The 25,326-nt window shown below is 39.7% G+C and overlaps 1 protein-coding gene across 1 annotated transcript; it reads right to left on the bottom strand.

The window, feature by feature from the left end:
- Window positions 1–1,300: 1,300 nt before the first annotated feature.
- On the bottom strand, window positions 1,301–22,076 carry RIPK2 (receptor interacting serine/threonine kinase 2). Its single transcript, XM_054295838.1, has 11 exons — window positions 21,883–22,076; window positions 18,137–18,290; window positions 16,820–16,975; window positions 14,382–14,539; window positions 11,332–11,381; window positions 10,838–10,999; window positions 9,354–9,439; window positions 9,071–9,160; window positions 8,138–8,243; window positions 4,039–4,218; window positions 1,301–2,913 (listed from the first exon to the last, which is right to left on the bottom strand). The coding sequence occupies exons 1-11, from the start codon at window positions 22,074–22,076 to the stop codon at window positions 2,588–2,590; spliced, it is 1,662 nt and encodes a 553-aa protein (XP_054151813.1). The 3' UTR covers window positions 1,301–2,587.
- Window positions 22,077–25,326: the final 3,250 nt, after the last annotated feature.

Below are 25,326 nucleotides of genomic sequence, written 5' to 3'. Positions count from 1 at the left end.
CAAAACCTCCACCTCTCTTCCCCCATGCTGACCCCAAATCATTCTCATTATGCTCTTGTCTGTATCTCTCGAACTCCAACTGTGGCTACCTCCTCCTCCTCCCTTTCACTCAAGGAGATTTGTGTGTTAGAGGTGTTGGAGAGGGCTGGTTGATGTTGCCCAGAATGGTAGTGTCTGACGCCCTGGAAACATTCAAGGTCACACTGGCTCTGAGCAACCTGATCCAGCAGAAGGTGTCCCTGACCATGGCAGAAGGGCTGGACAAGCTGACCCTTAGCAGTCCCTTCTAACCAGAACTATTCCATGATTGTATTCCATCATGGAGAGAGGCTCAGGGTCCAAGGAAAGAGGAGGGAGATTGGCCTGAGTTTTCATACTGAGTAGCCTCAGGATTTCCTTGGAGGGCTGGGCTTTGGCTGGAATGCTCATGGCCTTACAGACATGGGGGTATAATATATTCAGAGCTGGGGGTAGAAAATTACTCTTTCTGCAGCTGTGCCACCTCACGGGGATGGCACACAAAGAGGAGCAGCCCATAGTGATTGCAGCAGTGTGACAGCACCATTCCTGAATGTGATTCCGTAGGGACACATTTAATTGTAATTAAGGGAAACCAAACTAGTTCTGTACTGACAGGCAGGAGTCAACAGGGAGACTTTAAAAGCTGCAGGATGCTCCTTTCCTTGACATAGCTGTCTTACAGTGGGTCCTCAGGAAAGTTCCTAATACATGAACAATTTTGGACACACATTGAAGAAATCTTACTTCCCACCTTGCAAGACACAAATATTATTTTAAGGACCAATAATAATGAACAATGTGGCTTAAAATGTGATGTGCAGTGAAACACACAGTTTTGGCACCAGCTTTCCTCAGACCTCTCCCTGCTAGATATCATTAGGTCTACTCTGGGAAAAGCACAGCCATTCATTGCACCATAGCCCTGATTTCAGCTATTTAACTGGAATTTTTCAGCTTCCAGAGGGAAGAGGGATAAAAGGCAAATACCCAGTTTATGTCAAAAACTTTCTTTATTAAAAAAAAATAAAAATTAAACCTCTCCTATCCAATAAACTATACATTGAATTTTTGTGATTCAGTTCACAAAATCATAAAGATATTGAAAAAAGTAAGCTGTTGGCAACCACTAATGACACTGAAGCTTGAATCATTGAAATGGGGCAGGTCTCACATCTCCATAGGTTTCGAAACAACCATTACTCAGGATTTTTCCTTTACCTGTTCCTTTTTATATGGTAATTTAGGTATATTTCACCATTCTTATATGTGGAGATTGGATTTTCCCAAATTTTAAACAGCCTGAGCAGAAATTGTAATTATTTATTAGTGCTTGCAAAAATAATCTGCCTGTGCTGTGTTCTGACAAATTAAAACTAGTAATTTTTTACTAGTTTTGAAGTCATCTAGATAAATTCACTAAGGTCTTGTGAAAGTAACTGAAAAAATACCACATACCTTTTCCTCTCAGGTGGCCCCACCAGTGCCTCAGCATGTTACCATCCTTCAGACAAAAAGGACAGTAGAGATGTGATCTAGAGGAGGTTAAGGCAGGTGATAGCAGAAGAGACCCCTGCACATTACTTCCAGCATGGCAGAGCAGGACATGATTGATCTTTGTACAGACCCAACTACTTTTGTAGTTCATCATGTAAATACCAAAAATAAAATTGAGGTAGAAGTTTGATCTAGCAACATGACATGAGAAGTATTTATGGCAGATGACAGAGGTAAGGGGTGGTAAGATGGCAGGTGACAAAGGCAAGGCAGATGACCAAGGAAATGTTAAAAGGTATTAAGTGAGGATGCCCTTATGTAAGCTCTTCCTGGATCTCATCCTACAATGATTTCAAGAATAGCTGAAGTGTTTATAACTAAACAATGCAAAATGCTATAGCTGCAGCCTTTCTCCTATATCACTTCTGAGCAGAACAAAGATGACAAGCACAACGTCCTCCTTCCCCTTGGGCTCCTCTTTGGACTAAAATTCTTCTTATGCTGTGGTCTGAGGCACTTGCTCTGGCAACAAAATGGGAAAAACAAAACAAAACAATAAAAAATCCTGCAGAAATGCAATATAAACTTCCTCCCACCTACCAGTCCTCTCCTGTATGCACACCAGCATGGCTTAAGGAAGGAAGTTTATTACACACTCAGCAGAACAGCTCTGGAAAAGAGCACCAAGGTGTTTTTTTCCCTCCTCTGTGAGAAAGAGCAGATGGAACGAGAAAAAAATGTTAAGATTAGATGTTCAATCCTGTGAGATGAAAGGAAAGGATGTGTATAAACAACAAATATGAAAAATGGTAAATCTTTAATGTTTTTGTCATGTATAAACAAAATACTTTTACAAAATGAGTCAGCAACTGTCAAGTGTTTGGTTTTATGACTTCACTCCAAATTATTAATTGGTCACTGACCAAATGCAGGCCAGAAGAACTCAGGGTCATTTCTGATACTCTTACAAAGGCACAGCAAAGACAAAGCTGCACATAAATAAAATACTATATTAGAAACAAGAATCATGTTGTAAGAAATATTCACATGGTTTCATAAAGAAAGAATAAATTTAAAGATGCAGTCTTTGAGAATTAGATACAATATCTGGATAAGGCTGAAGTCCTAGCTGTTTGTTATCTTTCAACTTCTGTACTATAATTCTGGCAAATTCCTCTCCTTGGCTGTCGGAAGTATCAAGCAATTGTCGTACTTTTGATGTCCTTGTAGGTTTGGTGCTTATAAGTTCATAATCTTCTTTCATGAGTAAAAATCTTGATAGAAGAGCATCCAGTGATTGATTCAAACATGCTTCAGTCATCTGATCAATAATTTCTTCTCTTTTACTTTGGATCCACTGATGAGCTACATTCTTTTGTATGGTTTCCAATACAAAATCTGAGATTGGAAAGGATTAGAAAAAAGGAAGGGATGGTAACTGTAAACAAATATTGCCACAGAACAACGAACAAACTGAAAAAAACCTGTTAAAATGATCCAATTTAACAAATTTAATGGTTAGAGTATTTATTCTATCTAAATTACAGAATAATTTAGGTTAGAAGGGACCCTCAAGGAAGTGATCTGATGTAATGGCCTGCTCAAAGCTGGGCCAACTTCAAGGATAACTCAGGTTGCTCAGGGCCTTGTCCAGCTGAATTTTGAGCATCTCCAAGTGTTGGTACTTCTGCAGCCTCCATGGGCACCCTGTTCCAGTGTTCAACCCGACCTGGTACTAAAAAGAGACAGGTAGTAAATTCACTTTCCAGGGGGATTTTTATTGAAGATTACTGAAAACATCCCTGTGGTTTCCTGGAATTTTTCTCAAGGTGAGGTTTCACACAGTGAAAGGGTGTTGATTCTCATATTTTCAGGAGAGGGATGATGCAACAGATCTTTAAAAAGTTGCATGTTTTCGTGTGGCCCCTCAAAAAATATACCTGAATTAATTACTCATTGAAGTTTCCTCTTGTTAACTTTTGTGTTAACTTTTAACAGTTATTTGACACATAAAAGTACAATGTAGTGGGCTCCCAACTAAAACAGAGGATCATTACAGGTAAGATGCTGACACAGTTGCTGCTTCTCTCAGCCCCACCATTGCTAAACAGAAGACTGGAAAGCCTAAAAAGTGAGAAGTGACAGGCAAGAAGGTGACTAAGTTTGAGCTAAGTTTTCCTGCTGTTCTGCTGGACTGTAGCACTGCAACAGCTGTAGGAAATAGAAATACTATGAGCAGAGGAAATGGGATAAAGAAAACTGATGGCAGCAGGAATCTGATTAGGAGGAGAGAAAAAAAGCTAGAAGGTACAGGTACCTGTACTTGGCCACATTTTACACTGTTTTTGCTTACTTTGTAATGTAAGTCTACAAGGACAGAATTACTTAATTTTGCACTCTTAATTTGCAATTTTTTGTTTTCATGTGCTGGTGGGTAACAGTTCTAGTTTCCATTTCATACAGACACACATTCAATATCAGAACACTTATTGTGGGTGTTGAGTCAAACAGTGTTTGCTGTACCTGGAGGAATTGGCGATGACCGCAGCACGTGGGATGCAGAACTTGGGCCATCTGAAACACCCCTGGCAGGTGAGAGACCAGCACTGTATGGATGCACAAGCAGTTTGGCACTCTGAGTTACAGACAGATTTTCATCTGTGCTCTGGCTGATAAGAGAGTGTAGACATCCAGAACTTCCATCTTAGACAAAAAAAAAAAAAAAGACAGAAAAAGACAAAAAAAAGAAAAAGAATAAGCTGTATTACTTCTGTGTACAAATAAAATACTCCCATCAGAGACTATTTAGAGCAGTTTCACAGAAGTCGTAAACCAACTACTTTTATATCATATACAACAGATTAGTCCTTATACTCAAATTCTGAATACATTTATGTCCCTCGTATTTTACCAAGGCTTGACTATGGTATGGGGTCCTGCTTTATTTTAAAGAAATAGGAGTATATGGGAGTATAAATCTGGTAGATGTGAACTTCAACAAAAAATCTCTTCATAGGGACTAGAAGAATAAAATAAATCCTTTGAGTATTTGGAAAGGTCACTAAAAGTCAGCAGGAAAGCAGACTAATTTATTTTGATGAAGTTTGGCAGTGTAACAAAGACGAAAATATTAAAATAAAGATTCAGATGGGGGAAAAGGACATGAAGAGCAGTGGGAGAAGGTAACATTCAGTGGGAGGTCAATGGAAGCTTTTTGTAGTCCATCAAAACAGGATATGACTTCATGAAAGCTTCATGTAAACTTTTGCAAAGAAAAGTAAAAAGGATTTCTATTGGGGGGAAGTTGAACAGTTTCTAGCTTTACAATTTTTTATAGTGGAAATGGTGATGGATATGAAAGCAGCAGTTGCAATAACACAAGGAGCAGGTAACAAAGAGCTGGTGAGAAACGAACTACAGGACATGTGCCTAGCTCTGCAAATAGCTCTGATTAGACTTTCACAGTGTCACTTGATAAAGACACAGTAACTAAGATGTTAACCAAGAACCAGAGATGCAAGAATTCCCATGAGCATCTAAACACAGTGAGGTAGCCCCATGGACAACTTGAGATTACCTGTCCAATGGGGAAATCTGAAGTTGTATTCCCAGCTCTTTCTTGACCTGTAGAAGAATATGTCTGTAAGTACACAGAGCAGGAATAGGAAAATGTGGAAGAAACTCCATTCTCAGTATTTTAAAATGATGGACTAGAACTCATAGTAACTAGTATTTTATTTCATGAACAAGGCAAAAAGTTGGGCAGAGCTTTGTACTGTGAAGCAGCAGATATTATCTATGGCATGAAAAAGGGGATTAGGAGACAACACTGTGAGTGAAAGATCATTTCAGGAAAGAATTCCAAGCAGCTGTGCTGGGATGTTATACATTTTTAGACACACAAATTTAATTTCATAACATAAAGACAAAACTACAGGGTTTGTACTGGTATGAGAGAATGAGACCAGTGAACACAGCATAAGAAAATGCAATCATAAAATCACACAGTCGTTTCCATTGGAAAGACCCTGAGATCATTGAGTCCAGCACTGCCAAGTCCACCACTGCCCCATGTCCTGAATGCCATCCAAAAGGATGTCTAGACATCCTTTAATACCTCCAGGGCTGGTGACTCAACCACTTCCCTGGGCAGCCTGTCAGTTCCAATGCTTGACAACTCCTTCCATGAAGAATTTTTTTCTAATATCCAATCTAAACCTCCCCTGGCACAGCTCAGGGCATTTCCTCTTAGCATACTGCTTGCTGCTGTTGCTTGTCAGTTAAGAGGCCCCCACCAGGCCATAATCTTCTCTCAGGTAGTTGCAGAGAGCAAAGGAGCAAAATTTCCTCTCTGAGCCTCCTTTTCTCCATGCTAAACAACTCCCTCAAAAAAAAAATGCTATTGGGAGTTAGTCAAATGTTATTCAGAAAAATCCAGATTGACTCAAGTTACTCAAAAAGAACCTAGGTGACCTAGAAGAATGGAGTAACAGAAATAGAAAAAGAAGAAAAAATATGAGAGATAGACTTTCTGTTTCAAGTTGGGGCTAATGATTAGAAGTGAGATGAGGAATAAAAACAACCCCTAAGTAGATTACTCTGTAATGAAGGATCTTGCGAGAAAGGAAAAATAAAATTCTAAGGTACAGTAAGTAAGGGGGATTTTGTAGACAGAAAAAGTTTGTCATGTCTCTCATAATACTACGTAGCCTTAATTCACTTAAGTCAGAACATGTACCAGGAGGACTAGTTAGGATATTATGTGAATAAAGAAGTTTATTTTACAAAGGGATTTCAAACGAGTGCATCCTGTTCATCTAGCAAAACAAACTATATTAAAGGATTACACTGTATCAGAAATGAAATGGGAAGAGGGAAAAGAGCTGTTTAAGGAAATACCCAAGAAAAGCTCACTAGGGAAGGGGAAAAAAAATAGTAAAATTGAAAAGAAAGGCTGAAGGCTAGAAGACAAGTCTTAACTCTGAAGAAGCAATATTCTGAAAAAGTATTCAAAATGTATTGATGGAAAAAACAAGAATCTATAGTCATTAACTCAGCTAGACTCTGTAGTCATTAACTTCTGCCTTCATGCCATGCCAAACTCCTCTCTTGCTAACAGCTACCTGGAATAGATTTTTCATCTAAAACAATTGCAGGTGAGTTTGAAAAGCAAGATGAATGTCAGTCTTGCTTCCCACTATAACACTACCTGCTGCAGCTATTGGCAAAGTAATAACAAACTCTTCTGCAGCTGAGTTTTGTAGGCTGCATTTTCACAAAATTTACAGTATCTATACATAAACACAATAAAGTCTGAGCAATGATTCCATAAAACAACCACCAGCTGAGCAATCAGATTAATTGTACCAATAAATCAATAATTTTTCATTGATTCCCTCCACAGGCAGACACAACAATTCATAACAAGAACCAGCAGCAAGAAAGGCTGATATTTATCATTATCTTATGTAATTACCCTTACAGTCCATGCTCATGCTCAAACTAATATTCCATGTTCTAAAATTCATCACAACACACTTATTAAGCTAGGTAAATATGAGTTATTCTTCATCCTTGAGGTTACTATGCTGTATAGATAAATGCTTCAGTTGAGGTACAGCCAAAGGACCCTGCACTTGCTTTCTGCCATTTTCTCCAGTAACTGTAAGTCCTTAAGGCTCCTGTAGTTTTTTCACCCAAGTTCCTCCTGTATTTATACCTTTCTAGTACTCTGAGCAGAAGTTGAAAAATATGTGTGTGTTCAAACAGGAGCTGAAACAGGAACTGCCTGTGCTCTCCTACCTCTACCAGAGTATCTCTGGATCTCTGGTTTTGCAGCACCTCAAAATACTTTTTGATGAACTTTTTTTTAGCAGTGAAGTGAAAAGTCTTGTCTGCTTTCATACCCCTGGTCCCTATAATGCCAGAGAACACTCTATTCTTTTGAAATATGTTTACATTCTGTCAAGGGAAGAAACTTAAATGCAGTTTTAGTTTCACAATGTGTTGCTATTCCACCTGGGTTCTAGTGTATGCTTCTGGCTTCTGATATCAGCAAAACCTCAAAATTGAGTTTTCTCAGGGAATTTCGCCAACTTTTATTCATAAAACGGGACATCTACAAAAGGTCTGTGCAGATACTTTTGCAAAGCAGTCTATTAAAGACATTTTTACTTACTGAATTAAAAGTTATCTAGAAACTTGCACTAGAAACTTTGAGATTACTCAGCTTCTAGAATGCCTTAAAATGTGTTGCCTTTTTTATATTCAGAACTAGTTAAAACAAAACAAAAAACAACAAATAAGAACAAAAACAAACAAACAAACAAACCCAGTTAACTAAACTGCCAAGAGCCTGAAGAGACAAGAAAATGTTAGCTCTGCACTCACAACTCTGAATAGGAAAACTGAACCTGTGAGCTCTAAAGACTTCTCAGGTGACAGGAACAGAAAATCAGAGCTTAAAAGGGCTAGTTTTTTACCCAGAGAACAAAGTTTACAAAAGACATTTTTTTTCCTGACATACAGAGACCAAATTTTCTACTACATAAATGCAATGTCACAGAGTGAATGTAAAGCTGTAATGGCAACTTAAATTTACACAAAGTCAAGAGTATCTCACCTGATGAGAGGATATTACACTGGGGAATAGACTTGAATTTTGTTGTATCTGGAGGGATGCTCCGAAGGGGAAGTGCATCACACTCTATGGAGCTAGAATATGTTGGCTGAAAGAAATCCAGGTGTATATTGAACAGGCACATTAAACAAATATGAAGTTGCAATGTTTTTACAGAGAACTTTTCCATCACCATGTTTTCCCTGCTATCTAAATGCTCAATAGACAGCACAATTAAGATATGGTAAATCAGAAGAAAGAATGTAATCCCAACACTTATATATTTTCAAATATGACAGCAATTTGTATACAAGGTTAACTACTAGTAAGAACCAAAAGCAACAGCATTAGGAATCAAAATATAAATACAAATCTATATTACCCTTTACAAGCAAGCTCCATAGAGGTGTAAGGGAGTAGCAGACAATCTCTCACAATTGGCAGGCATTATGTGCATTCCTCTTTGAGGGGATCACAGACTCACAGAATATGTGGAGTGGGAAGAGACCCACAAGGATCATCAAGTCCAACTGGTGGAGCACCCCAAGAATCATTTGCCCAAGAGCATTGTGTAAACACTGAAACTCTGCTGGGCTTGGTGCTGTGATGAATTTCCTAGGGAGCCAGTTCCAGTACCTGACTGCCCTCTGGGTGAAGAACCTTTTCCAGATATCCAACCTAAACCTCCCCTGGACAGCTCCATGCCATATTTAGAGCTTTCCCATATTTAGATGCCCTTCTAATTTCTGCATACTCACCCTTTTCTATCTTCACATATATGGCTTTGCATTTGTTACACCCTGGCTCAAGTAATGCATTTTATGCCTTTCCTGACTGTACAGGAAGCAAAATGCAGAACAGCTTCCCTTACCACATTAAACTTCCTTTAACCTCTCAGGATGCTGACATACCAAATGCAACACGTGAAGTATTTACCTTTTCAGGATTCAGAGGTATATTTAGAGGAATCTGCTCCACATTTGCTTTCTTTCCACTCTTGTAAATACTTTGTGATTCATATAGTGACTGGAAGAGAAATATTTTCCTGTATTAAATTTCTGCTGTAAGATGACAATCCCACACAAATGCATGTTTCAACGAGATACAAGATTAGAAAAAGGAAACTCACAAGAAATGACAAAGGAGATAAGACTCCTTTTAGAAAGTGAAAGTCACCAACTAACTTGACCAACTCATGACTGTGACAAAAGCCACTTACCTTTGATCTCTTTAAGAGAAGTACTGCTTCCAGCATAGCTATTTCATCAAATGTTCGCAGAACTGGCTCCAGGTCTATTAAACATTCTGAACAGATAAAGAATACTTGGTGAATGGTTTGAAGTAGAAATCAAGTTGTCACTGTACTGAAGTGTCTTTCTTACATTCACAAAAATAATTTTTCTATTGGCACATATCAAACCACTTATGCTGCTAAAACAGAAGCTGCTTGCTTCTCTTAGAACAGTTCACACCGCCAAAAGAAATGTGTACCACAAGAGATCCAGAATAATGCTGGACTGGGATAATGCAAGTCTCACACTCATGGAATGGAGAGATTGGTGGTTTGCTATGCTTTAAAGTAGCCCCATCACGCCTGATTAGCTGAATAGGACCCAAACACCATAAGACCTCAGAGTGGGCTGCTGTCTTCTCACTCCAGAGGAGGTGTTAAAGATTTATACCAGAAAAATAAACAAACACACCACCAACACAGCAATATCCAGAACACATGCCTAAGGCATGAGGCAGGGCCAGAGAAGATGGGATAGTCAAAGCACTGACCTATCACACCCAGTGAAACCAAATGACACTGGCCTCAGTGTGTCAGTGCTCCTATGCTACAGTAATTGCTTAAGTTCCCCATCAGTGAGCTGCACTTCCCCTAATTTTGCAATAGTTTTGCAACTTCTTCTTTCCTTTTATGATAGTAAAGTAGTGGCAAAAGCAACATATTTTTTTTTTTCAAAGACCATCTTACTACACACATGGCACTAAAAAGAGAATCCAAGTTAGCCCACACTACAGTACATGGGCCAGATAATTTTCTCTTCAGTGTGACCACATACTTAAATTACTATTTTTTTTGTTAATTGGCATAGGAAAACAAGAATGCATATGGAAATGTCACAATGTGCCTATTTTTTTTTATTTTAGAAAATATTGTATTTAGATACATTTCCTTGCTTGGAAAAAAAAATTCAGTTCTTGCTTGATAAAGGAGATGCAACAATTAAAGTGTCAGTGAAAGATTTACACTGAGATGCAAATACAAACTGAAGTCACTACAACTTATCTGATGTGCAGTGGTTCATTGGTGTTGGCTGGATGCTCATAAATCCCACAGTACTCATTTTATACTTCACTTCTCCCATCCCCTCTTAAAAAAACCCCAAATTATCTTCAACAATAAACAAAAACCTCCAAACACAAGTAGTTAAACAAAACATGTGGCTTTTTTACAGGTAAATTAAGAGATAGTAAATACAAAAGACTCCAACAGCCAACTTGGTTTTATGGCACACACATAATTCCATTCGTAAAAGTTTGTTTACAGACATGAAGGAAGCAGCCAAGCACTTTATGACAAGCAGCAGGACAGGACCAAGCACATAGATCTCCTGACATCTTCAACACTTCCCTTTCAAGACTATAGCCTTGCACTATAGTACCATGTTCAACAGAAACCTGGCAAGGTAAACTCACTTAAGAAGGATGGTCTTTCATCAGGGTTTTGTGCCCATCCACTTTCCATCAGCCTTATGATCAGCCCTCGATGAGGAATGTCCATTGATAGACTTCCCTCACTCAAGTCCAGTCGCTGTCCTTGTGACACGCTGTACATTATCTGCAAGGGGTTTATAACTTCTGTCAAAACAGACATTGTGAAGTCATTAGAAATATATGCAATATAAAGAGCTTACTGTATAGGAGAAGTAATTCCATTTACACACACAGAATGTAAATAATCAATATAAGGTTACATTTCTTGATTAAGGAAAAGGTATTCTTAATTTATGAAACAACACTGTAATTGAAAAAGATACTAAAAATATAGTCTAATTTGAAAAGTATTTCAAAGTGTTCTTCAATAAGCTTAAAAGTTGAATTATTAGAAAGTAACCCCTATAATTAAGTCCCCAGGTTTCATGTTTAACCTCTAGGTAAGGCATGAAAAATAAAGGAAGACATGGTCTTACCTTCAAATGGCTGTTTCCTTGACATCACTTCCCATATGATAACTGCATAGCTGTTTACAGTATAAAAAGTACAGAAGATGTTATTTTAGGCTACAGACAGTTAACAACACAATATGCTCAGCTTTACATTGTATTTAAAACATTTTGGTAAAATGATCCTGTAAGCATGCATGGGACTGACTATAGCTAACTAAAATGTTGACATGAATATATGAAAACTAGCAAGTGAACTCATCTTGAACTAAATAATACTATTAGGTACAGACAAAATCTATGGCATATAAACTCCTATTCCAAATCTGTATCAACTTGGCTCTGCTAATATGTTGTGAATTACGTACATGGAGTTTAAATCTGAGCACACAAATTAAAGTGAGCCCCAGAGAGCCAAGTGCTCTGTCCTAACTGCAATATTCTGGCATCTTCCCAGTATGGACTGACATTCCCAGACATTCCCAAGGGAAGCTGGATATTAGTAGGGAGGATGGCTTTGAGCCACAGCTCTATCCCAAGACATCCTCACAGAGACAGGCAAGATACAAACTTGCACTTGGGATGCCCACTCCAACTTCCTCCTTCCCCATATATGCTTTCAACATCCACAGCCTTCTCCATAGGGAGAGATGTTACTTAAACACAGCATTCACTTTCCAAAAAAGACACTTGGGAAGACTACTCTGAACTAATGCCACGATATTGAACACACATGTGCTTACTCAGTGACCTCCTTTTCTATTCACACCAACATGAATGGCAAGGGGTTCAGTGAGCACGAACTTGCCCCATCTTTAGTAAAATAGTCACTCTCTTCAGCCATCAGGATATAATAGAAAGAGGTAACTTTAAACAACTTTTTAATTTAAATAAGGTTAGAAGATTTCATATCAAAGCAGCATTGAATTCTCAGTCATTCTCTGCAACTTTTCCTTACATACTCTACCATATCTGAATGAAGGTCTATTCCATGAAAAGGTCCCAGTATTAATCACAGCACTGTATTCAAGTATCTGGTTCTGGATTTAGAAAGGACAATCCAGGCTAAAGCTTTGGTGCTTCCATAACTTCAGAATGCACTCAAGGTGCTGACAAGTGTGTATTTCCATGTTTTCAGTCCAAGTCTTTATAAGCACTGTGGCAGTGTCATTACAGAAAATAATCACCACGATCAACTGCTGCTAAGGCTTGATCCCTATCCTTGGTATGAATGTACTGAGATTCCTTCCTACAACACTAAGAAGTGCCAAATTTTGCATACAATTACGTTAACTGCCTTAAAGCACTGTACCATTTGACAGCTACCAAATAAGAATTCAAAAAAATAAAGCAAAAACAAATAACTGATGTCTAAAATCAAATCATATAAACTGATTTTTTCTATTTACCCTGTTTACATTTTAACATTCTTCAGTGATAAAATTTACTTATGCAGCTTTTAATAAAAGCAGTCCTCCCTGTTAGAAAAGTCTGGTTTTGATGTATTCCTGGCAAATCCATGCAATTGGTATAGCAAATCATCCTTTTTGTAGAAGTTAAGCTGATTGATTGTTGTTTAAATAATTTGTTTCTTTAAGAAAGTTCCTTTCTCACAAGTTAGCTTCAGTATCTCAGCAACACTCAGCTATGATCAATTAATTTGACATCCAGAAAATATCCAGCTATTTAACAATATCTTTCATTCAGTTTGGAATCTCTCTACAGTTAAAGATTATTTTCTCAGTTCTACAACACTGCAGCATTCCCCTTTACACTATTCCTGTTTTCCTTTCTTATTTCTGTTTTGTAGCATCTCCTGCTGATAGTGAGCATGGAACCTCCTGTGTGGCGTTTCTGGTGGTTCTTTACTGTCTCTGCACCTTCATGTCTTCCTGCCTTGAACACCTCTCTTTCCAATGTTGTCTCAGTCTCTCTCCTTTCCTCTCACATAATCTCTTTCCTTCCTAATTTATCTGGTTTTTATGCCCTTCTGATGTGTTCTCATATTTTCTCCAATTTGGTTGTTATTCCTCTGAAAATATTATTTTCTTTCTAAGAAATATTTGTCTTCTTCCTCTCCACCCATTCATTAAAGCTGTCAGTCACCCTTTCTTTCCTCCCAATACACCTTTTTTTCTTTTCAATGTTTTCCTTATCAATATCTTCTCATCAAAGGGTAAAGAAAGCAGGTGTGTTGTCATCTGTAGTCTTTGCACAGGGATGTCAAGGAACCTCATGTGCTTCTTAGGGTTAAGGGATAATTAAGGGAAACAGTGGAAGTCAGTAGGACTCTCTGAGCCTGAGTCATCTCTCACCAAGATATAACCATGTCAGAGATCAGTGAAGGTAAAGGTGGCAGACTGCACCAGAATGATGTGACAATATGACTTTGTCACAGTGATTGGCAAGTTCACGCCTTCTCAATCTTCCTTTACACATGATAATTCCTCCCAAAATTCTTAACATAATCTCTGAGCTCTCCAAACCATTTTAGACCAGCCTATTTTAACTCCAATATCCTCAGAGAGATTTCCTTCTGTTACATGGGTCATCCCTACTCTATTTACTATTCTACTACTTGTACTCAGCCAACACAAAACTACCACAACTTTCACAAAGTAAATTATTCCTTAACAAGATTACTGTAACTGCTTTCTCCAACCCCACTATCCTGTTTTTATCTACCTCCTTTCCAAAAATACATTTTCTTCTTTCCCCCAAGTACATTCTGAAATTATGTTATTTGATTACACAAATTTTAAGCGTATGTGCATTGACTTGATGGTGTGAATGGCTTTCTTCTTTTCTGAATTGTATGTGTACGTTCATTTACAGAAAACAGTCCCCCACCTATTTCTGTAGTCTCAGCTTAGTTCTGGAGCATTACACTTGTCACAGCACAAAAGTCTTTAAATCCAGCTATCACTCAATTCTTTATTTCCCAATTCATTCAGCCTATATAGCTGTGATATTATCATTGAAAATAATAGAACTGCTGAGAATATGCTAAAATCTAAGTTCAGTAAATCATATCTGAGCTCGGATTTCAAGCCCCACTAGAGATCAACAGGAGTTACCTGTAGATGTCATGTTTCACACTTGCCCGGGTTTTCTGACTGGGGTTGTAATCCTCAGGTGGCATGTAGACAATTGTCCCTCCTTCCGGCAAGGAGGACTCGCTTCGGGACTGGGACGTGGATATGACACGCCATTTGGACATGCCAAAATCTGCAATCTGCAAAGGTCAAATCAATTGTTCTGAGAAGAAAAACCGGTTTTATCTGATGACAGTTGCTAGAAATTCCTGAAATACACCCAGGAAAAGGGGTGACCCAAAGCTCCTAACCTGACACACAAAAAGTATGTGGTTCTCCTAGCAACAGGGAACATCAACTCCAGTCCATAAAGCATTCCCAGGTCGTGACTCATGCTATACCTGTAGCACTGCCCTAACCTGCTCTTTTAAGGAAGGAGTCATGTACACTATGGATGAGGAATCTGCTGTAGATAGCTGTGCCATATGAAGAAAATCCCTTTCTTATGATAAAAAAAGCAAACAAAAAAATCATTGATTACTTGTAGCTCCCTAGTTGTGAAGAAAGCACAAGTTTAGTATAAATTGCAGTAGTTGTACACAACTCAGCTTGCTAATATCCAAAGGCAGCTCTTCTCACAGAACAATTTTAAGGCACTTCACCTCACTCCTAAAACTATGACGTATTAATCCTGAATTAATAAATTTGATATTCTGAAATTCTGTGCTGCAAAAAGTTGCTGAATAATTTCTTTACTGTGCACTCTGGAGCCTTGCTCCTTTCTACACAATACAGTGCATCTACATAAATAAGTAACTGACTTCCCTTTACATCCTCAGACATCCATAAGCCAGGGCACCAGATGTCTGATTAGGTTATGGATAAGGAGAGAGACACTTAGCAGAATGCACCTGTTGGCTGAGCTGCAGTGTCTGGTATACATGGGAGATAAGCAGCCAGCTATCAGCTTTGCACTTGTCCAGCATCTGCACAACAGCAAAAACATTTTCAACAAAGATGCCTGTCAAGCACTAAGGCAGTTAAGACAACAGCAACAAGCTTTCTGAAGAGCATACATCAAAATCCACAATGAAAAGTAACCTTTCTTCTCTACAACTCATTCTCATCAAGCCTTCCTCATTGTAATTGGTCTTAAGTCTTGCTCATTCAGCAGATCAGAGACAGTCAGAAGCACCCTGTAAATGCTGTGACTTTTATACATATGCAGTATCTCTTCTGTTTGGCATGCATGATAAACCTTGTTTACATTTCCTGTCACTGTACTAGTTTAGAGAATCTTGCTTCACTTAAAACCCCAAGGACACTCCTTACAGGAGGCAGGGCAGGTATGCAAGAGTTCACCTCTTCCCTTCCAGTGCCTCAGCAAAGAAACTGTTCAGATATGATCAGGCAGAGCACCAGGCCACACCAAAGCTGTTAGGGATTAAAACCAGAGTGGATAAAAAAATGACTTGGACTAGCTCCCTGATCAGGTTTATCAGGAAGCTCGGGAGATAGCAATACCAGCACAACTGAGTGGGAGGAAGTATGACCAGCTGAGGGTGTGAGCAGAGACAAAGCCATGTGAGGCACTTTGCTGCCAAGAAAAATTTCTGTGCAGTGGAGAATGAAGAAACCAGCAGCGGATCTTTGCTCAAAGGAGTCACAAGGAGAGTCAACTTACAGTAGCAACTAAAACATTCACTTTTCAAGTATAAATTTAGTGCAAAATATCTCTTATTTCCAATTACTTGAGTAACATATTCTATCAATTATAAAAACCAGATATTTTTAAAATAACAACAAACAACAAAACAAACTCTTGCAATTATGGAAGCATCTAAGCATTTTATCAGAAGTACTTTCAGTCCCTTTTTCACATCATGGCAGTGATATTTTAACAGGCAGAATTAAAGTTTGTAATTACTGATACTTCTGCATGTATGTTTGCTTGTTCTAAGGAGCTTTACAAAAGCCACCTTCCAACATAGTAAGATTTTGGAGTTTGCTTTACATGTTCTGTTACTACCCCAACAGAATAGAAATGTCCATATTGCATGGTAAATATCAAATGGAGCATTAACATTTGAACTTGACCTATTGCCTATCAGAAGTAACTTGTCAGAGCATCTCAGGCAAGAACACTTTCTGTTTCCTTCTGAGGAAGGGCCAGATACAGCTAGCCTTGGAAGGCCGACAAACAAGAGTGTCACCACTACTGAGTACCAGCTACTGCTATAGCAGAAACAGCCTAACTTCTATTTTCCTGGTCTATTCAGACAGATAAAATCCACAACTGAGTAATACAGAGCTTCCAAAAGAAATACTCCAACGTTCTGTCTGCAAGGATAGAAATAAAAATCCACCATACAATTACATCCTCTCTGTAAGGCCACAACCTCACCCTTCCTCCTCTACAATAATGAAAACACTTTCACTCATTCTGGATGCTGAAGAACATAAGAATTAAATAATCCTACCTTGACATGAAACTCATCATCCAACAAAATGTTCTGTGTTTTTAAGTCATGGTGCAGCAATGGAGGATTCATGTTGTGCAAATAGTTTACTCCCAAAGCAATTTCATAAAGAATGCGGAATCTCAGGCACCAGGGAATGTCAGGATATACATCTTTCTGCCAAGATAAAACCACAAAACCAGAATATAATCCTCTCTTCTAACAGCACACACAAAGACTTCTTTTATAAAAAGAAGAAGAAAATTACTTGGGCAAACAATAATCTTTTAAAACATACAAACTCCTGAAAAATTTGTAATGGTCAAATTGTAATGGTGCATTAAGACTCATTAGCTGTTAAAGAAACATTATCAAAAAATAATAATTATGCAGTGCTATTTTTCCATTCCCTAGCATTCACATAGTAGTTCATGACTGCTATACATGATGTTGAACATTTACTACACCACTCATTCATATGGAAATAAGAATTACAGATGAACCTCTGCATCAAACTTGTAACCCACAATTTATGACTCCTACACAAAGAATGACAAAAATCATATCTGCAGCTGACACTGGGGAACCAAAAAAAAAAAACTGTATTGAAACTATGCACAAAATACTATCTTTATAAATAATAATACAGCAAGAAAAATGTAGTAAAACTTAACTGAGGTCTCAGAAGTTATATTGACACTAATGCCTTTATGAAAACCACAATTGAGCTCTCTAGGCATGAGATGTGTATTGATTAAAGGTAGAGAAGAGACTTTAGTGCTATTGAGACACAAATGCAGCAGCTTTGCAGTAGCAACACTGCTCAGGCCAAACTAATTGGAGCAACTGAGAGTTCAGCACAGGAGAAGTTACTCAAAGAATAAGGTCTGGTAGAAATAATCATACTTGTTTATATTAGCAATATTTAGCTTCTATAATTGAAAGTAAAAATTTTCTTTTTTTAAAATATTCAAACTCATGGAAAAAAAATCAATATTTGTATTGGCAGTAATTCAGAAACCCAGACTGAAACAAGCATAAGTATTTCAGAATTTAATTAGAGAACAACTGAGATTTTTAAACTGTATGTAATAACTCAACATAAAAACTCGTTATAGGTCACAACATTAAAGAAAAAATGTCACAACATTAAGTCAGCTGAGTTTAGTTGTGGTTTTGAGATACAGAAGGTCTATCTGAGCACCAAAACTACTAGGGATACTGACTGTCTTCTAGCATGAAATATTATAAATAAAATATTTTACTATATTAAGTATGAAGATTGCAATCTACTTGGAGTAGCCAGGTATCATATTTAAAGACCATAAGTACACTTACCCCATGCAATAGCTGGTTTAATGACCCATTGGTCATGTATTCTGTTACTATCCCCAGAAATTCAGGCTCGTTGCAGATTCCCAAAATTGGCAGAATGTAACTAAACCTGGCTTTGTGTAAGATCTCTGCTTCTTTTAGAAGGTGGTTTCTATCGCTTAAAGAAAACAAGCAAACAAATAAAATGCATTACCATACCAGTACTATGAAACTCCAAGCAAATGCTGGGGTCACTATATTCTCTGTCAATTCCTTGTATGCACCACCTCTTCACCACTGGATTTCTACCATGCTGCTTTGAGAACAAGACAGTGTAAGACAAATCAGAACCTGCAAATGCAGACAAGACAGCTTCCCTGGTTTTGTTGTACCACACAAATTTATTTCCATCACACATTTCATCCATGTTTCCGATAAATAAGGATAAAGTTAGAACTTCCAGCTTCCACCATTGCTTGGAACCATAATGGTAACAACCAGCTGCATTTCTCCCACTTTACTGAACACCTTCAAACCCAACTTTTCACTCAAGCCCAATATTTATCTCCAAGAGAGTGGAGATTTTAATACACATGATTCTCCAACCATTTAAATCTAGTCGACTGTAATGTACACTAATAAACAGAGGCTAAAGGAATGCACTTTTGACTTCTGAAGGAAAGTAAGTTCCTTTCTGAAGGAAAAGGAACAATTAACTACGCTTTGTTTTCACATAAATTATTCCGTCAAACAGGTCCTGCTTTGAATTGCTCTATGGAAAAAACATCCCCTAGATGCACAGGAAGCAGGAATAGACCAGCCTCATGACGGGTGCCTTTGCATGCCTGAATTTGACTGTGCAGATCCACTCTGTTACCTCAAAACTCCTCATAAATGTGGATTTGATGCATCTTTACAAATTTAGGCCTTGCAGCATGTGGGTTTGAGAGGGTCAATTTTATTTAAGATTGAGTATGATTCCATCCCTGAAAATAGAAACCATATGGTATGCCTTATATCTCAAACAGTCTTGAAAAAAATGGGTTTGTTGTCAATGAGGATAGTTAGACCATAAAGCATAATTCAGTGAAAAAAACATTTAGATCCTAGTGGAGACTGGTGCAGGTACAAGTATATGACTAGGATATTCAAATACAGGACATTTACAGCACACTGACCCTTTGGATGTGAGCCAGTCTGACTCCGAAGCAATAGGGCTGTGCTGGGGCCAGGGCTATGCCCACCACGATTTGTTCAGCAGAGCACTGTGCTATGAGCACAGCACAGCTCCAGGGTGAGAGCTGGCCATCAAGGTGGGTTTAGCACTCACAAAGAAAAGGCTGTCAGGATATATGAGGAAAAGAGGAAGCCTTGTGAAGTAAAGCATGCAGCTCTTAGCAGCAGGAAATTCTGATTTAGACAGATATGAAATTAAGGTCCTTTTATCTGTGTGACAGAAAAAGACTTATAGGAAATCCTAGGAAATGACAGAAGTAAAAAGGCAGCCTATGAGACAAGCATGGGATCAAAGAGATAACCCTACACCTTCCTCCCTCTCTCCAGAAATGACTAGGCCTGAGAAAGTTTGGGGTTTTCCAAGACAGTAAGGCACATTAGCATGGGATTCAGCTGTGGCTGGGAAACAAATTGCGCCATATGCGGTCTATTCCCGTGCCTGTCAGTCACTTCACCTTTGTCTGCTCCGTGCCAAAGGGCACTGAGTAATGCCTAAATGAGCACATTCCCACAACAGCTTCACACCTGGCTTTGCTCTTTGGCTGGTCACATACCATATTCTGGGATGCACAGCACATGCTTCCCACTCGGGGAATTAATGGCATCATGAACTCATCCCTTTTCCTGACAACACTTACAGACTGGCATTTCATATTGCCTACTGCACAGCCAACCAAGCACTTGCTGCTCAGACTTGGGTATAATGGTTTTTTTTATAGCTTTCAGTCTTCTGACAGCATTTCTGGGCTTTGTGTGACATAGGGTGATGCCTTATCAAGGCTGACCTAGACCAGAGGCTAGACAGAGTTAAAGCAGGTACTTATTAGAAGACCTCAATGGACACACCCTGGGCAGTACAAGAGCCCAGCCAGGGCTACACCCAAGATGAAAATGGTCACAAAATGGACAACCAGTCACGAGGTCTCTCACTTTTATAAGTTCTGGTCCATTAGCATACTGGAGTTAATTGTCCACTTATAGCTTTAGGTTATGAAGTCTGATCCTTTTTGTTTTTCTCTCTTCAGTCCCCGTTGGGCCTGAAATTTGGGTGGTTGTTCTTGGTTCCAAGCTAGGAAAAGAACTGTTTTGTCTAACTTCTCTGTGAAGTGAGAGCTTACTATTCCTTAATATGAAGCTCAGAACTACATCCTAAAGCAGTACAGAATCTGAGAAATATAAAAGCTAAAACCTAAGGCATCATGGTAAGTGACTGAATTATTCCCATTACCTCACTTGGCCTTCTAATCATAATTTCACAGGTTAGATGTCCCACTAATCCAAATTCTTGAAAAGCTAAAATTAGCCTTGGTGTTTTCTCCTAGCTGTGTTCTGAGGATAAATGCTGTATTTCCAGCTGGGATTTAAGCAGACATTAAAAAAAAAAAAATCTCAGAACAAAAAAGCCCCCACAACACCAATCAGTCAGATCCCTCCCTCCCACAGCTTATCAGAAAATACAACATAACTGAGATTCCACTTCTGGCAAGATTTCAGAGATAAAGCCTGTGTATACACAAACCTGAGCAATAAGAGGTGAAAGACCTTAAAACAACTTGCCTTGTATTCAAGTATATTGAGTCACAAGACTAGAAGCCTTTCTGGGTGAAACTGTCCTACCTAAAGGCCTAATACTACATCAAAGAAACCTGAGGTAAAAGCTTGAAGACAGCAAGATATGACTCAGAGGCAGGTTTACAGTCAGGTAGGCTTCAGACAGCCTAAGAAGAGGCAAATTTGCATTGATTCGTTAACAATTTTAACTATAGGGACTGACTAAGACAATGACGAATGAAAAAGTACAACTTGCTGTGTCCTTGCATGGAGTGACAGCTCCTGTAATATGCTGCCACTTGGGTACCTGGAAAATGGGGAACCCAAGTGCTGCATGGAAAACAGCAGCTTTGCAGGGGGGTCTACAAGCCTATTATTTTAAAACATCTTCTCTCAGTACTATGAGATCTGGGGAAAAATAATAATTTTGCGTGGTCTCAGAGAAGCTTCTTCTAGAAGCAATCTCCAGTGGATAGAACAGTATACTCCCGATTTGCCTCTCGCTATGTAAACACCAAATCTACAGTAATCGCTGCACTTTAATATCCTGTGGATACCTCAGCAAAATGGTTAGCAACCAACAGACCCAGCAAGAAGCCACACTCTGTCAATCCCACCTTGAGGAGGGCTCAAGGCGCACAGTGCAGAAGGGAAAAAACTCCAAAAGAAACAACTTATTGTCTCAGAGACCGAGACCGAAATCAGCCCCTTACAATAATCGAAAGTGAGGAAGCTCCGGGGCCGGTCCGTGCTTTCTCTTGGCCCAAGCTGAATCATCCTCGTGAGATCCCTTCTCCCCGTGGAATTAAAGCAAGGCTGCCTACCGAAACACCAGCATCTAACCCACAGACCTCAGAAACTCACTCCGGCATCCTGGACCGGCACCTCGCCCCTTTCTGGGGGCTGCCTCAGGGAAAGGCGGCTCGGCTCGGCCCTGGCCCCGGCGATGCCCCAGGCCGGCGGCCCCCTGCCCACCCCGTTACCTGTCTAGCAGCGGCCCCTGCAGGCATTTGAGGGCCACCGGGACCCTCCAGTCGGCGTGGCGGGCGGCGGACACGGTCCCGTAAGCGCCCCGGCTGATAAAACGCAAGTCCGGGAGTTTGCTGGAGGGGATGGAGGGGAGGCCGTAGCTGAGGACGCCCGCCCGGCCCCCGCCGCCGCCATCCCCGCCGCTCATGCTCGCACTGCGCCGGGCTCGGCGGCGCCCGGAGCGCCGCTCCTCTGGCCCCACTCCCTCGCTCCCCCCGCACTCCCTGCCCCGCCTGCTCTCCTGGCCAGCGCTTCTCTCCTCCTTCTACCCCACCGACGAGCCACTTCCTCACGGAAAAGCGTCCCACGACTCGCGGGTCGGGGAAGGCGGAGCAGCCGGGATGGGAGGAGCGAGCTGGGGGAGCGCGGTGCCGGCAGGGCCCGGAGAGCCGCGCCGGGGCCTCGCCCTCGGGCACCGCGAGAGCGCTGTGGCGGGCGGGCCGCGGCCCTCGGGCCGGGCATGGAGCGTTCCCCATCCCGTCAGAAGGAGCGGCCCCTGCGCTGGACAGGAGGAGGCATCCCGCTCCGTCCGGGGCGCGGGCGAGTTCTGCGCTCGAAAAATGATGCAGGATGCCAGAGCCGAGCGCAGATCGCCGCGGCGAATAGCTCGCTGCGTAGAATCATAGAATGATGAGGGTTGAAAGGGACCTTAAAGATCATCTAGTCCCAGCCCCTCTGCCAGGACAGGACACACCTTCCACTAGACCAAGTTGCTCAGAGCCCCATGCGGTGTATACTCATTGCTCAAGAGAAGTGAGAAAAGCTTTGTCTCATGCAGTTGCTTATCTCCTCTGCTCTTGTCCTAGGAAGATTTTTCAGGATAGCGGCATTTCAAAAAGATAATTTCGAAATTTCCAGTAAGTGCAAGTTCATCCTTGCCCGTGCTCATAGCGAGCTGCCAATGCTGATGCTCGGATGTATTTATGAGATCTTTATGTGAAGGTTGCGCAGGAAGCTTTTCTAAATAAAGCCTGTTCACCAAACCAAGTTCTCACAGACTAACAGAGTAATTTAACTTAAAGGTAGAGATTTGTAGCTTTCCACAAGGAGTGACAGTTCCACAGGATGAAATAAAGGTAAATAGAGCAACTCACTTGCCTTTCCATGTGTGCGGATCGGGGGCTGAGCGCCTGTGTCTTTTCACCTCTCTTTTCTCCCACTCATGGATATGGACCAGAGAATGAGGGAAAAGACCTAAGTTTTCAAGTTACAATATGTTCAATATTTCACAGAATTCATTTTAAGACATGGCAACAACTCTTCAGCTCTAACTAGATCCTAGCACTTTAGCTTTATGACTTTTCCAATTGTCTTGTATTTTGGATGATTTATATCCTCCAAATGCATCAGCATTATGAACGTGTGAGCAACCATGTAAAGCAACCAGTGACTTACTCTACTTTCAGTTTTTAGTTACTTACTCTACTCTACTTTCAGTTTTCAGTTAGTCTGTGTCCTTTAGACACAGTAGGTGGTTTCCCAAAACTGTAATCTTGAGGCAATGTTTACAATATGCAAGTTTTGGGTATCTGTTTATGCATATCCCTCTCTGTATTAATCATGTGGGTAGTACCATTAGTCATACAATTTTAAATTTGGTGTATAAGGAAGATTTTGTTTCCAAACGAAAGTGATATGCAAAGGACAATTACCATGAGCTTGCATTATAAAACCACTGTGTAAATACATACTTACAGTCTTTGCCATTAAAATGTCACTATACTGAAGACTTATTTGTGCAGCTTGTTAGTGTGTGCTGTGTTGGTTTAATGTATATTTATATGTTAAGTACACTGACTTAAACCCCAGGAAAATTATTGTAATTCTAAAAATGGATGTGGAGGCAGGACTGTTGGAGCACATGCTTCTCTTGTCATGCCTATCCCAGGTACAGTGTTCCTGGGGCTGCAGTCCTTTTGACACCCCAAACCCTAACTCCAACCCTAATGGCACTTGGGGGTGAGGCTGAGATCCTAAGGTAGACTAAACTTTTGATAAAACTAAAGTTTTGGTTAAATAGTTTCTAAATGATAGAAACAGTATTTATAGCATGAGGCGGATAAATAGCTGCCTGTGGTTTACTTCTTTGAAAATTTTAACTGGTGAGTTTCCCCACATAATCCTTTTAATTTTTAAGTGTTGGATCTGACTCGTCCTTTCACATGGAAATTTCCTGAATGTCCCCACTGATAATGAGGTAAGCAAAGTCCACAGCAAAGAGGATACTTTTTCTCTGTGTGGTATTTATTTGGTGGTTTGATTAGTGTTGTCGTGACTGTAATTTACTTGAATTTAAACTGGAAAGAAATGGTTCTGAAAGTGTGAAAGCTATGATGGTGGGCTTAGTCTTCCTTCAGCTTGTGAAATCTAGGAGGGCACCTAGCTACTATGTGATCAGTACATCACCATGCTGACTTGTAAAACACTTTCCATTCCTTGTATCTCTGTAAAAGATCAAGTAAAATAACAACTGAAATTAAACACACTTTCCAGACTGAGGTGGTATTTGCTTTTTGACATTCTTCCCTGTAGGCAGCATAGTCTGGAGAGAGCTTTTACATTTCTACTGTACACAGGTATTCATACTGATGTTGAGAAAAAGGTACAAAATACATATCTCTCCCTGTGCATCTCCACCTGAAAACCAGGCCTCTTATACATAGATATACATGCACCCTTTTACAGTCATGTGTATGTTTTAAAACATTCACACTACCTGCATGTCTTTACTAGTATAAAGTCTTTCTTTTTTCAGTTTGTTTCAGTCTTATCCCTCCACCAAAAAATTTTAGTGCCTTCATTTTTATGGATATTAAGCACCAAATCTAGTTGTGGTTTTTTTGCAGTTCACCAGATTGACTATGTTTCCACAATGGCAGGAATCTCCTTGTTGTCAAGACAAGATGTTCAGATTGAAAGAAGCTATGGTTGCATGATGATGATTTTATATCTCAGACAACTTTCCCATATTTTTGCTGTTGGACTTAAACATGACAGACCCTGTTACTTACTAAATATTCTGAAAAATTTGGGGAAATGGCACATTTTTTCCCTTAGCACTTGATAGTCTGATTCTTAGTTGTGTCTTTGGAGCTGCATAAAAGACCTTGTTTTAGAAAATGAGTTTTCATTCAGTAATCACAATGCCTTTGTCCCTGCTTCTTATTTTGTGGATTTTTTCAAGCTTTTACATTAAAAAATAAGGGATATTTGGTTATATTAGCCTTTTTAAAGGAATATTTTGCCTGAATATTTTGTACTATCTACATTGCAGGAATGAAGGACTTGGGCAGTAACCTCTTCAATTAGCAAGTACTTTTTTCTGAAATGCACCAGGTGCTTAGATTCTGACTGAGATCCTGTTTTGCCTGCTGTCACACTGGCAATGTAATGATACA

The sequence above is a fragment of the Melozone crissalis genome, unplaced genomic scaffold, assembly GCF_028551555.1.
Source record: "Melozone crissalis strain CALT ecotype California unplaced genomic scaffold, PUWL_Pcris_2 ptg000002l_1, whole genome shotgun sequence".
Classification (NCBI taxonomy): Eukaryota; Metazoa; Chordata; class Aves; order Passeriformes; family Passerellidae; genus Melozone; species Melozone crissalis.
This window is presented reverse-complemented; position numbering and strand designations above follow the sequence as displayed.

Excerpts from the sequence above, each read along its gene's own strand:
- RIPK2 (XM_054295838.1), bottom strand. The coding sequence starts at position 22,076 with ATGAGCGGCGGGGATGGCGGCGGCGGGGGCCGGGCGGGCGTCCTCAGC. Across the intron at positions 16,976-18,136 it reads TAAACCAGCTATTGCATGGG|AAAGATGTATATCCTGACAT; the intron begins GTAAGTGTACTT and ends TTATCTTGGCAG. Across the intron at positions 4,219-8,137 it reads GTGTAATATCCTCTCATCAG|ATGGAAGTTCTGGATGTCTA; the intron begins GTGAGATACTCT and ends TTTTTGTCTAAG.